We start from the raw sequence: 14,943 nt of genomic DNA, 5'->3' as shown, positions 1-14,943 counted from the left end.
ATACAGAAATCTTTTCTAAATCACTTTGGAACTGATACTGGTCTTCGGATGACCTTACTAGATGGTAAATTACAGCATCATCTGAGAACAACCTAAGAGAACTGCTCAGATTGTCACCCAGGTCATTTATATAAATCAGGAACAGCAGAGGTCCCAGGATGCTTCCCTGGGGAACACCTGATATCACTTCAGTTTTACTCGATGATTTTCCAACTATTACTATGAACTGCGACCTTCCTGACAGGAAATCACAAATCCAGTTGCACAACTGAGACGATATCCCATAGGCTCGCAGCTTGATTAGAAGTCGCTTGTGAGGAACGGTGTCAAAAGCTTTCTGGAAATCTAGAAATATGGAATCAACTTGAGATCCCCTGTTGATAGTGGCCATTACTTCGTGCGAATAAAGAGCTAGCTGCGTTGCACAAGAATGATGTTTTCTGAAACCATGCTGATTACGTATCAATAGATCGTTCCCTTCGAGGTGATTCATAATGTTTGAATACAGTATGTGCTCCAAAACCCTACTGCAAACCGACATCAATGATATAGGTCTGTAGTTCGATGGATTACTCCTACTACCCTCCTTAAACACTGGTGCAACCTGTGCAATTTTCCAATCTGTAGGTGCAGATCTATCGGTGAGTGAGCAGTTGTATATGATTGCTAAGTAGGGAGCTATTGTATCAGCGTAATCTGAAAGGAACCTAATCGGTATACAATCTGGACATGAAGACTTGCCAGTATCAAGCGATTTGAGTTGCTTCGCAACCCCTAAGGTATCTACTTCTAAGAAACTAATGCTAGCAGCTTTTCGTGTTTCAAATTCTGGAATATTCCATTCGTCTTCCCTGGTGAAGGAATTTCGGAAAACTGCGTTCAATAACTCCACTTTAGCGGCACAGTCGTCGGTAACAGTGCCATCGGCACTGCGCAGCGAAGGTATTGACTGCATCTTGCCGCTTGTGTACTTTACATATGACCAGAATTACTTCAGATTTTCTACCAAATTTCGAGACAATGTTTCATTGTTTGAACCTATTAAAAGCATCTCACATTGAAATCCATGCCAAATTTCACGCATCTGTAAATTTTAGCCAATCTTCGGGATTTTGTGTTCTTCTGAACTTCGCATACTTTTTCCATTGCCTCTGCAACAGCGTTCAGACCGGTTTTGTGTACCATGGGGGATCAGTTCCATCTCTTACAAATTTATGAGGTATGAATGTCTCAATTGCTACTATATCTTTGAATTTAAGCCACATCTCGTCTGCATTTGCATAGTCAGTTTGGAAGGAATGAAGATTGTCTCTTTGGAAGGCTTCCAGTGACACTTTATCCGCTTTCTTAAATAAAATTATTTTGCGTTTGTTTCTGGTGGATTTGGAAGAAACGGTATTGAGCCTAGCTACAACGACCTTGTGATCACTAATCCCTGTATCAGTCATGATGCTCTCTATTAGCTCTGGATTGTTTGTGGCTAAGAGGTCAAGTGTGTTTTCGCAACCGTTTACAATTTGCGTGGGTTTGTGAACTAACTGCTTGAAATAATTTTCGGAGAAAGCATTTAGGACAATCTTGGAAGATGTTTTCTGCCTACCACCGGTTTTGAATAAGTATTTTTGCCAACATATCGAGGGAAGGTTGAAGTCCCCACCAACTATAACCGTATGAGTGGGGTATTTATTTGTTACGAGACTCAAATTTTCTCTGCACTGTTCAGCAACTATATCATTGGAGTCTGGGGGTCGGTAGAAGGAGCCAATTATTAACTTAGTTCGGCTGTTAAGTATAACCTCCATCCATGCCAATTTGCACAGAGTATCTACTTTGACTTCACTACAAGATAAACCACTACTGACAGACACAAACACTCCACCACCAATTATTCCTAATCTATCTTTCCTGAACACTGTCTGAGACTTCGTAAAAATTTCTGCAGAACTTATTTCAGGCTTTAGCCAGCTTTCTGTACCTATAAATTGATAGAATCTATTCAGTGCATGAGGTTGCTCATTATATTATAGAGAGTTCTGTACCAGTAAAATTTGTGGTGAAAGAAGTGGCAACCACAGAAATTCTGGATTTCAAAAGCTGGTGGCCATTCCACATCAAAAAGTATGCTATCTCTGAACAGACTAAAAGCAAACCCAGAAATGAAATAATTAAGTTTTCAATTAGTACTCTTTATGACTTTGTCTATTCCCATGAAAGAAAGGGTTACATTAAAGGGTATTCGACAATAAATGGTCTGGTCTGCCACACTTTTTTCATGGCTCTCAATTCAGTGACACCTGCTCTGTCATCATCACCATTGTACTTTTCTGGGAAAGTTCCCATCAAAAGAGCAAAGATTGAAGACCTGAAGAAAATCGAACCCTACATTCCTCAAGAGGACAAGTATTTCTACACAGAACTATTTTCTTGGCCAACTGAACCTGAAAATGCCACAGAATAAGAAGAATGTATTTTACGTAATCTAGTTGATGACAGTACTGGTGTTATATTTTTTTAGTAATTATTGTGATTTGTATCGTAAACCATTGCTCTTAATAGTATTTTGTATACCTTTGAAAAATAATTAAATGAAATTTAAAAAAACAAAGCAAAGTTTGCTTAATTCTGACATGAGTTTTTTAATGTTGTATGTATTTTTTTAAAAGGGCATAAATCAATGAAGTTTATAGTTCAATTACACATAGCATAATTATCTAAGGTGCAAATCCTTCTCACATAAAGTCAGATATTACTGTACTAATCACATAAAACCACCAAAAAGCATCTATGTTTCGTAGTTTGGAGTTGACACAGTTTTTTGTGTGTCCTGAAAAATTTACTCAGCATGAGATACACCCTTTAAAAAAAAGTCAATTCATATCTCTTATTCATCCTGAAGGCAATCTGATGGCTGCAGTCTCAGGTTTCTTTGCTGAGTTCTTAGTTTTGAATTTAATTAATGATTTTGGAACATTCTTTTATAAAATGAATATAAACTTTTTAAGAAAAATGATGTATTAGAGCTGAAATTGGTTCCATTATAAGATTCACTCTAATTTACATTTTAGGAAGTTTTCTCTGAATTCATATACTGTATTTTCACTAAGCACTCTCACTTCTTTATTTACATGTTTTTGAATGGCATTTACACTGTAGTAGTTAAATGAGACTAAATACAACTAATGATCTGACAAACTATTTATCACTGGACCAGTATGAATTTGTTTAGCTTCTGCTTGTTCTACAAAAATATTATTTGTCATAGTAATACTATTTTGAGCTAACCAAGTAGAGGAATTTATGACTAACATTAAATTGTAAGACACAGTACATTTAGTTTTCAGACAGTTATCTTACTTTACTTTCTTTCATGTTCATAAGAACTCATAAACTATCTCATCTACTTTATTCCCTCCATCCCTGTCCCCACACCACCTCCCTGCCCTTCACCAAACCATCATCAATTTTTTTGTAACGACATTACTTTGCGTCTTCCACTATTCTAGTGCATACTATAAGATGGAAAAAATAGTTATTTCTTTACTCTTAATGTTATATAAAATATTAAGTGTGTAAACAGATATTTCAGTTTCCACTCCTAAATCAATATTTTCTGGAAACAAAAAATCCCAAATAATACGTGTGATTCCTGCAATTGGGAGAGTGCCTGTCAAATTTACTACATTGAGTGAATCAGTATTAATGTAAAATGTACACCAATGCAAATTTTGTTAAGTATAGGATGTATAAGGTAATCCTAGCATGTCGCTAATAACGCTGACGAGGGAATTAATTTTGTGTTGAATGAATAAATGCTCACAATAACCACCCAACAACATTAGAGGTTATCATTTGTCCTTCATTTTGGATAATGACTTGTTATAAAAATTGTAAATAGTTTATCCAGATTTTTAATGTTTCTGTTTGAAATCTGGAAAAAGTACAAATCAAAATAATTCAAAAGGATAATTTATGGATTTCAGTTTTCACTCCTAAATCAATATTTTCTGGAAACAAAAAATCCCAAATAATACATGTGATTCCTGCAATTGGGAGAGTGCCTGTCAAATTTACTACATTGAGTGAATCAGTATTAATGTAAAATGTACACCAATGCAAATTTTGTTAAGTATAGGATGTATAAGGTAATCCTAGCATGTCGCTAATAACACTGACGAGGGAATTAATTTTGTGTTGAATGAATAAATGCTCACAATAACCACCCAACAACATTAGAGGTTATCATTTGTCCTTAATTTTGGATAATGACTTGTTATAAAAATTGTAAATAGTTTATCCAGATTTTTAATGTTTCTGTTTGAAATCTGGAAAATGTACAAATCAAAATAATTCAAAAGGATAATTTATGGATTTCAGTTAATTAGGGGATCACAAATTTAGCATTGGAGGGCAGTGTGGAGGGTAAAAATCGTAGAGGGAGACCAAGAGATGAATACACTAAACAGATTCAGAAGGATGTAGGTTGCAGTAAGTACCGGGAGATGAAGAAACTTGCACAGGATAGAGTAGCCTGGAGAGCTGCATCAAACCAGTCTCAGGACTGAAGACCACAACAACAACAACAACATGGTCATTATAACTGAGAATATAAAAAAATCATAAAACCATTCACCAACATAATCTGTAAATTTGCTCAATGAAACATGCATCATGATTTAGAACACACAAGTCTTAACTGATGAAGTTTTAAATTTTGCCGTACCCAGTCATTCTAAACATGAAAAACAAACCAAATGTGTTCCTTCAAAGATTAAAATATACTGTAATAATACTAATCTATGGAAGTCAAACCAAGGAGCTGATATCAAACTATTGGGTCATTTCTCTTCAGCCTGTTTTTTCCTGCTTGTTGGATTTATTATAATTCCAGTGAACATTCTTCCTCACTCCTGTAAAACTTGCTTTAGTAGAGATTATTCTATTGTCAGACTTATTAGTGGAATTCCACATGATATAAATTGTATCAGGTGCCTAGGTATTTGTGTTACCATGATGGAGGCATTTGAATAATACCATAACACATTAATGGAAAAACTACCACACTTTGCCATGAAGGACCTACATCTTCCTTTATTAGCTTTTTGTTCATGATACTAGTATCCTAATGAAGCACTCTAACACCAAATATGTTGTTTTCCAATATCTTTCCTTTCAAAAGTTTTTCCTGTCACTTAGCAACAAAATTAATAAGGCCATAACCCTTTATTACCTGGGTGTCAGTTGTTTCTATGTTAATCAATATTACAAATGCTACCAAATCACCATAAAAATGAATGACTTACCTCACCCTATGCTGCCGATAGCCAATGTGCCGAGAAGAACAAGCACTGCTGTTAACACTTGGCCTCCACTAGCTTGCACACCAGATGCTGTGCTCTGTTCAGCTTTTGCTTTAAATTTGTCAACAACTTGCAGTTGATGGCCGTATTTATTCAACAGCTCCAAAATAATACCATTTGTCCAGCCAAAACCAAGCTGTACACGATACTCTCCACCTCCACCCCCAACGCCAATGAGGGTGGCATCATACTGTGAAATAGCACAAAATAGATATTTTTTAGTAAAAGGTAAATAAAGTAGAAAAAAGTACATATCATATAGTGAAATCTTGGTGTCCTGTAATGATAGTTCCAAGCCCTAAGTTTGCAGATGAAGTAATAGATGTTATAACACTACAGTTGAATAGCATTTCCATGTGTTGCTTTATGAATACTGTTAATCAAGATCTATTTTAAAAGAAGCTATCCTGGTGATGTCATATTACAGGACACTAATTAATGGCATTTTCATGTTGATTTCTACTGCATACTTATCAAGCTCTTCTGACCTGTAATAACATGAAATAAATATGATACAGGTGTCCAGCATTTAATGTAAAATCTGTAGTGTTGTGTATGACTTACACACATTGTACATAGGAAAGGAGGAGAGAAAAGGTGGGCTTAGGGGTGAAGCAAAGGAACCAGAAACGAGTAGTGGGTTGGAGTGTAATAACTGGAGTGGAGTGGAGTGGAATGGGGGATCAAAGTAGAAGGGGTGGGAGGGGGGGAGGTAGAGTAGGGATGGCCTGGGTGTTTAGGGAAGGGAAGCCAGGGATGTAGAAGAAAAAGGAAGAGAAGAAATTTTAGTATTGTAGTAGATATTGTGTAAGTACACTGTCTCTGTACACTTTCTTCACTCAAGAATTCTTGGAAAAATGTCTTAACATGTTAAAAAAGTATAAAAACATTCCCAACTATGAAAAAGAAGTTGAAAATGAAGATTACTTTTTCTGTGGTAAACAAGAAAGAAGAGATGAGATAACACATGAAGAATAACTTCTGCATGTTGTAGTGACAATATGTGTGCAACATAGTGAAATTACCCAGATATTTCATGTAAATAATGTAATTGGAACTCTTAGGAGTTTAGACATCCTAGGTCTCACATTACAATGAAACTGTTTACCACACTGTTTACAAATGATCAAATAACTATGATGTGAACATAAACATGACCTATTGCCTAACTAAAAAATGAAAATGAAATAATCTCTCATTGTAAATTCAGAATTTGTGAACATTTAAGAAATTTCTGTTGAGTGTAAAAGTGTAATAAGTGATTAGATTTTTTGAACTATTATGCATAAGATATTCTTTGATATTTTTAAACCAATACATGTACTACATATAATACCATTGGTCAACGATGGTATAACGAGTATTTGTGCTTTTTAACATTTGACACTGAAGAAGGACACTGTCTAAAAGCTCTTTTCTTTTCAGTCTTGCTTATGTTCCAAACCTGAATTATATTGTGACTGGTTGTGTTTATACACTAAATTATTTGTATTCCAACCATGACCTTCCAGTATCATATTGATGTGAAATATCAAATGTTTACAAACAATAGCATGAGAAAAAGAAGGCCATTTCCCACACACAGGAAGTATTGAACAGTAGACAGGGATCAAAATGGGACAACCAGAATTATAGATCTACTTGAGAATGACAGACACACACACACACACACACACACACACACACACACACACACACACACACACACACACAGAGAGAGAGAGAGAGAGAGAGAGAGAAAATAAGGTGGTGTGGACATACGGAAAAATATTATTGCAAGAAATACAGGCACAAGTAAACTTGGAGTGCAAGAAATAACATCAATAACTGACTAGTTTCTAGCTAACAAAAATTATTGAAGAATTATACTAGGATAATGATGTATTGGAATCATGAAATGCAGCTCTATCTAGTGGAAACTTAAGTTAAATTTTAAATAAGAATCTGAGAAACTGATCTTTAACAAGAGAAATGAGGAACTGAATCAAATTTTGTCAGAAGGAAAAGATCCAACTGGAAATTTTTATCATCTAAAACCTCAACAGATAAGATGGACAGTGATACACAGGTAAGAATAACAAAAAGGTTTGTATCTTGTACCATGTATCTGTGTGCTCTGAAGAAAAACAATCATGTAAATCAATGCTGAACAGTTACAGTGTTTACTGTAGTTTCTGCATGTTCTACTAGTATCTTTGTATGGTATCACACACTCCAGTGGCTACGCATTCCAGAAAGACATTCATTCTTCAGAATTTCATTACAGGTAGAACATTTCCTGATTAGCTAATAATTAAAACCAGTCATGCCAATAAAGAATCATGCAACAATAGTTGCTGTTTAATTATTGTAACACAAAATCACTTGTAGTTAGCAGGTAGCAGGAAGTATGAAATATCTTAAAGTACTGAAGAAAAGGAAGAAAATAGGGGTATTCTGAGAACATGGAAATCATAAGCTGGTATGTCAGAGTTGTAATGTGATTTGAATTTTGTGATGAAAGGTACAAGTACTGAAGTAAGAAACACTTTTAAAAAGTGTATAAATGAAGATATGTCTTTGCTTTTAAATTAATGGAAATTCTTACCTTTTCATACATATATTTTGTGCAATTGAAAGCAATGAAGTTTGATCTGACCCACATGTCTGCTATTTCAAGTGCCAGACCTTGAGCCCATTCATCATCAGTCTGATCAAGGCCATAGATCATTATGTACTGCAATGGAGGCCATGCATTGGGATAGTCCCACTGTTCACCTGAATGTTCAAGTGAGGTTGGTATACCTCCTCGACTACTCATTACCTGGCTCTTCTCTAAATATTTCAGGATTTTTCCAATTTTTGTATGATCATTTTTATCATAGCAGCCTGTCCATAATGGTGAAATATTGCTTGGATAAAAATAATCACGTTTAATATCATTTAACATATCATAATCAAGCCAGGCACCAACTTCATCATGCCACAAGACAGCAGTTACAGCCTCTTTCCATTTTTCTGCTATATCTCTGTAGTATTCAGCTTTGGTTGGATTGCCAAGCATTCGCCAGAAGTCCTCCAAAATTTTTGCATTCCAGTAAATAAAGGCATTTAGATCAACTGGAATGATCTGCCGCGTTTTTAGCTGTGTCAGGTTCCCTAAAAAATAAAATGGACTGTAGTTATCATGTGTGCTTCTTGTGTAGCTCAGTAACAAAAGCATCAATTTCAATTTATTCATCCACTTTTGAGCATTGTATGTGCTGTCAATGTCATAACACGTTGAACAAAACTAAATAATACGAGGTAGATACCAATAAAATAGAGTGGTTAAGATTAAAAACATAAGGCCCTTTTTAATGCAATAAATTAATTCCTCAATTCTATGGAACATTTTTCACTGAGCCAGTTCAGTATGAGATTATTTAGAGTCTTTGGTTAGAGTGTGCTTGTGATGTTAGTGTATTAAATAGTTCAATTCCTTGCCCTGAACCATTATTTTGTGTTATTCAAAACCCAGTAATGGTTGGTCAGTCATTTGTTAATTGTAAATATTGTATTTTGATGTGATATCTGATGTATTTATTATTCTATTGCTTTCCTACTGTGCACAGTAGACATCTGAGTACAAATAATGTGGGACTTATTATAAAAAGTGACTTGCAGAATACATTGTGAAAAGTGACATGCAGAATACATTGTTATTGAAAACACCTAAAAAAATTCAAAAGTTTTAAGAAGGTTATATCACAAGCCAAGCAAACAGCAAATGACAACTATGTGCCAAAATCCCCAAACAAAGCAAATACACTGTGGAGCATCATGAGAAATGAAACAGATCAACTGCCTTCTGAACATAAAAACACTGCTTTGATCCACAACATCTCTAGAGTCATAATTCACAAAAAGTTGCAAATATAAGGGGCATTCAAAAAGAAATGACCTGGAGGCATAATTACAGAAACCAATACCTGTATGTTAGAAGTATTGACCCTGGCTGTTGAGACATTTGTCCCACTGTGACACAAGGTGGTGAATGGTTGTCTCATAAAATTCCCAGGTCTGTGATGCTAACTGATTCTGCATGTACAACTGGACGTCATTGTCCAAGGTGAATCGTTTGCCCCTTGGAGCCTTTTTAAGGGGAACAAAAATGGCATAATCACAGGGAGAGAGGTCTGGACAGTATGGAGGGTGGTCGAGAACCTATTATTTGAATTTCTGCAGGAGTACCTTGACTGTGTTGGCCGTATGAGGCTTTGCATTTTCATGGAGCAGAATGACCCCACGGGTGAGATTGCCTGGTCATTTGATTCGATCGTTTGGTGAAGGGTGGTCGAGGTTTGCGAGTAATGCTGGGCATTCACTGCTGTCCCATGCTGCAGGAAGTGAATCAGAAGGGGGCCATTTTAGTCAAAGAAGAATGTCAGCATAACCTTTCCTGCACTCATGTGGATGGTCTTGGCTTTTTTTTGGTGGTGGCGACCCTGGATGCTTCCACTGGAGACTTTGTCATTTTGATTCTGGTTCGAAGTGATGACACCATGACTTCATCTCCAGCCATCACTCATGCCAGGAATGCATCCCCTTCCCAAACATACCACTGCAGATGAGCAAGACAGTGGTCCATTTGATATGCTTCCTGGTGTGGTTGAAGACTGTGAGACACCCACTGGGCACACACTTTGCTCATGTGCAGTCATTCCTTCATGATGGTGTGAACATTTCCAATGCTCAATCTGACCAAGGCGGCTTTGGCTTTTACTGTCACTCAACAGTCTTGGGTAATGAGGGCATCCACCAGCTGGACAATGTCATTGGTAATGCAGTGTGGTGCTCCAGACCGTGCATCATGGGCTAATGACACCCACCCTTCCATGAAGTGCTAGTGCCATGCCTTGACCCTTGCAACGGACATGCAGTGTTAGCCGTATGATTTTGACATTCATCGATGAATGTCCATTCCTTCTACTCCTTCCACTCTCAGGCAACAAACAACACCTCTTTGCTCTTCATTTGACACCTCCATGTCACTGTTTGTAATAATACTGGCAACACTGAGCAATTGATGCATGCTGTTGCTAGCTCTGTATAGTCACGTGATGTGCACACATGCCCTCTAGCGACTGCAAATTTTCACGCTCTGGTTGGAACCACACCTCATTACACATGCCACAATATTACCCTCCTGTCACTGGTTTGTGCATTCCAGACTCCGGCTTGTTTCTTTTTGAACGTCCCTTATATATTCAACAACTACTATGGAAGCATGGTAAAGAAACTATTTCAAAGCACCAATAAACCCACACAAAATAGACAAAACAAAGAAATTGTAGACTCTATATTCTTTTGGGTAAGTACTGCTGATGAAATAATATTAAGTACAAAGAACCTCAAAAACAAACTCATCTGGAATTGATGACATTCCAGATTTTATCATTAACAACTGCATAAGTAAAGTAGCTGTCCCACTCTCTCATGTGTGCAATTCATTGTTGATGAGATGTACATATCCTGCTTACATGAAAGTGGAAAAAGTCATTCCAGTCTTTAAGAAAGGTGAAAAAATAATGTGGGAAATTACGGACCCACATCATTGTTACCTGTGTTTGGTAAACTTCTGGAAAGATTAATTTATCAAAGATTAATTAATTTTTTTGGAAAGGTCAGATGCTTGACATGGTTTCAGGAGAAAAAACCCATGAGTACACACACTCCACTTACTATGCACAGTTTCATAGTGCAATGCAATACAGTACCATACTCTGGGGTGACTCCACATATAGCTCCCAAGCAACTGGTCTAATACCACATGTCGATACCTACCAAGAAATTTTTCACACAAAAAGAATACACCAAAAGTAATGCACCATCAAAATGTTAGCTGCTAAGGTGTACTGTAAGTATTTAAAACTCCTAAAGGTACTCAGTTTTGTCACATGAATAACTATTTATAACAATGGTTTGTACAGCCTCTCCTGCCTAGCGCATGATCCAGTGAATAAGCAACAACAGCCGAGACAAGAGAACATAGTGCTACACAGTGTGAAGTCCAAAGTACACAGACAACAAATTGTTAATTTTTGAATAACTTCCAGCTCATATTGACAGCTAAACTGTTGGAGATGTAATAGTTACACAAGTTACGGGCAGACTGGGCTGCAAGATGTTCAGTATTTTGCCAAACTGTTAGGTATTTCAGCCCCTTGATCAATGTTTGGTACTAGAGTGTGAGTGGTTCAATAATTTTAGAATTCCATTCACATCACTAATTTAGACAGCTTATACAAAGAGATCCATATACTAAATAAAACTTTGGAACAATTACAAAGTCATGCTTCTATGTCCACAAATTCTTTAAATGCGAACATTTTTAGGTTAGGCTTTACTGTGACTGTTACTGCCATTAAATAACAAATTCACTGTTACCAGTCACCGTTTTATTTTTATTTATTTCCACGATGCATTTTGAAGGTTTAAACCTCCATCGTCGGGTGGATTTACATTAGTTAGTATTACATTCGTGTGTGTGTGTGTTGTCCTACAATTTTTGGAGGAACTAGTGGCACTGCCTACTGGAGAAACAAGACACTATTTCAGAATATGGTTTAGGATTACTTTTGACAAAAAATTAACTGATATCTAATGGTAAACATTAAATAAGTAAACTAGAGTACCTCCAGTGGTCACAGATTCCTTTTGCTGTCATAACACATCACATGTATACTGCCACATACAAATGTATTCCCTCCCCTCTTTGCAGATTTTTATGTGTTAATTACAAATTTTTGCAACTACACAGGCCTTTTTTTTAAATTTTTGATCCAAATTTGCACCGAGGATCCCGAAAATAGACATAAAGCAGCAGAAACAATAATCTACTCATCTCTATCACTGGAACTGCTGTATATGCATATGTCATATTGTCTGCAGAAGTGACTCTGTCTTTTTCCACTGAATACAATAGAGCACAGTTTGCATCAGCTCTTGCATGAAACCTGACTGTATGGCTTTATACAAAGCGTTTTAGGGCATAACAAGAAGCCACGAACTTGTCTATAGCATTACCTGTTAATGATGTCTCCTCTACATGTTTACTTGAATTAAACTTCATAACTTTGTGACTGCTTTTTGCATATAACTTTCCAATTCTGATTAACTAGGTCAAAGAAATCTGAAAATCAGTGATGTTTATCTCATTTGCAATTCAGAGGGCTTAGTCATGTAGATTTCCCTTGGTAATTGTACATTGGGTCTCACAGGCAGTTCTACATCTTTTGGATAGTTTTTCTTTCATGAGTCTCATTATGGCATGCATTTTTTACTACGTGTAAATCTTTCCAGACAGCTTAACTTTAATTCTTTTCCCTCTCCTTCAATTAACCAAACAATTTACAGCCTTTTCTTTGTCACTGAAAGCTATTACTTTCTATGTTTTCTTTGGGCTACAAAGGTGCTGTATTTTTGCTATTAACTTTAACTAACACAACAATCATTGTTCAAACCTAAATTTACAGAATTGTCAGAGTTACTTCCTCTTTCTTCCAATGTTTCCAAAATTTCTAATGAAATTTCAATATCATTTCAATGAATTCAAAGAAATTAACTAATAAATAAGACCTACGTAGGCCTTCAAAAGAAGTAGGCTATTTCAATTGCATAGCACATTCTTCTTATTCTATATTTATGAGACTGAAAACAATAATTGGATACAACATTACTGTGAAACTCTGTAACCCGCATAAAGGCAGATGTTATTAGCAAGCATATACAAAGAAAATTAATTCAGTTTTACCTCCATTGTTAACACTTAACAGTACTGCAAAGGCAGCTGTTGATTATTATGGTTATTGAAGATGTTTTTAGATTAAAGCAAATAGGAACTGTGAACAACTGTGTCAGTGAAACTATCAATGGAAACTGACAATTGCTTTACGAATTGCAATCCTGTTGTGCCACGTTATCTGTTTACTGATGTGCTGTCAATCAAGGATATATGCCTGCCATGTTGTGCATGCACTGTCTGCTACATCTACTGTGTGAGTGTACATATCTCCAGTTGCCTGGTGTTCTATAAATTTGGCAGTTTTCAACATTTTGTAAAAAAATACTTGCATTATGTCTTAGCAGCTAAAATATCAATATTATGTTTCTTTTGGTGTATTCTTCCTGTATAAAAACCTTCAGGGCAGGTTTCAAAATGTCAGACTGGACCATTACCTTATCAGATATTGTCCTCACCCAATAGAGAGCTTTGAGAGTAATGAACAGGACAAAAATGACTGACGGCTGCAGACCTCTCTTCTGCCCTTTGGCAGTCTCTACATAATAGAGATGTGTAAGTTTGTAAAACATAATACTGCAAAATACAGCAATAATGTGAATGTCCATGATCATGGTACCAATCAGAAAATGCGACCTCATGTTCAAAAAATGCGTACTTCTGCCTCTAAAAAAATCACCATTTAACCAAGACATACAACAGTCTGTCATCAGAAATAACAAAACAGTAAAAGCCTATCTTTGTTTCATAAGAAACTAAAAACCTAAAAGTTCTCTTGCTTGATCATTGCTTTTACAATGTATCCAAATTTTTGGTCCATATGCATGGAAAAATATAAGACTAATTGCAAGAATGAGTTTTGTAAAAGAAATGAAAACTAATGTAAATTATGTGCAAAAAAATCATGTTTTGTAAATTTTCATCACATCACTTCATGTCATCAAATCATCACACCATACTACAAATTGTCCAATATGAAATGTATGTTTTGTGCATCACCATGAGCATGTTTTGTACAAAACTAATGAGAGAACAAATCAATAGTAACATTTCTCTTGTACATAAAAAAGTCCCACAGAAGAGCTACCCCATAATAATATGTAGTATGTTATATGTCTGTGTAAAACTCTATGAATAGAACTAAGAAATATTTTTGCACACATATGTAAATGAAGTTATAAATGGCTTCTGTACAGTGGTTCTTTCTTCAGTTAGTGTATAAGTGTATTCCTAGCAGTTTAAAAGACATACAGTCTGTGTTAGAATTAAATAAACTACAGATCATACATCATCTGCAAACTAATATTTGCTATTATAATGTTATTTTTGATCTTTTCCACCAAGGTAATTCCCAGAGGTAACATATGTGGATTTAGCAATATGAAGGATCTACAAATAAATTAAAAACAAATTAAATTAAATTACAAAGGTCTAACCACTTGCCCTTGGGATAAAACTCCTGAAATATTCAGAAATGCAGAGCTCTTGACATTAAACTGTGCCATTATTTTCTTATCACAAAACCATGATCCATACTATAACACCACAACTTGTCTGTTAGAATTTTATCACTCTGAGATTAGACTGTCTTACTTGGAACAATCAACAGGCATCATCACATAATTTTGACAATAAGATAATAACCTTTCTTTTATAGAAGATCAACTATCATAACGTTTAAACATGCTGGTAAAAAACAACCCAGATTAATTCAATTTATCAGACTGCAAAGTGCTTGTACCATTATGTTCACTTTTGTTTACTAACATAACTTGACAGACCATTCAAATCATCTGATTTTTAGTTGATCACATTCCTGTGACT

At 35.7% G+C, this 14,943-nt stretch overlaps 1 protein-coding gene across 2 annotated transcripts in view; it reads right to left on the bottom strand.

Moving 5' to 3' along the window:
* The window catches only part of LOC126183462 (trehalase-like), a 262,929-nt gene that overhangs the window by 88,343 nt on the left and 159,643 nt on the right, over positions 1-14,943 (bottom strand). The window contains exons 4-5 of one of the 2 annotated variants that reach the window (XM_049925462.1): positions 7,945-8,495; positions 5,306-5,547 (exon numbers count right to left, since the gene is read on the bottom strand). In XM_049925462.1, the coding sequence (XP_049781419.1) occupies positions 5,306-5,547; positions 7,945-8,495 (793 nt within the window). Of the gene's footprint in view, positions 1-5,300; positions 5,548-7,944; positions 8,496-14,943 lie in introns of both variants that reach the window. The other variant, XM_049925463.1, reaches the window with a different exon arrangement.

This window comes from Schistocerca cancellata, chromosome 4, assembly GCF_023864275.1.
Source record: "Schistocerca cancellata isolate TAMUIC-IGC-003103 chromosome 4, iqSchCanc2.1, whole genome shotgun sequence".
Lineage (NCBI taxonomy): Eukaryota > Metazoa > Arthropoda > Insecta > Orthoptera > Acrididae > Schistocerca > Schistocerca cancellata.
Note: the sequence above shows the minus strand (reverse complement) of the source record. Positions and strands in the feature narration are given on the sequence as shown.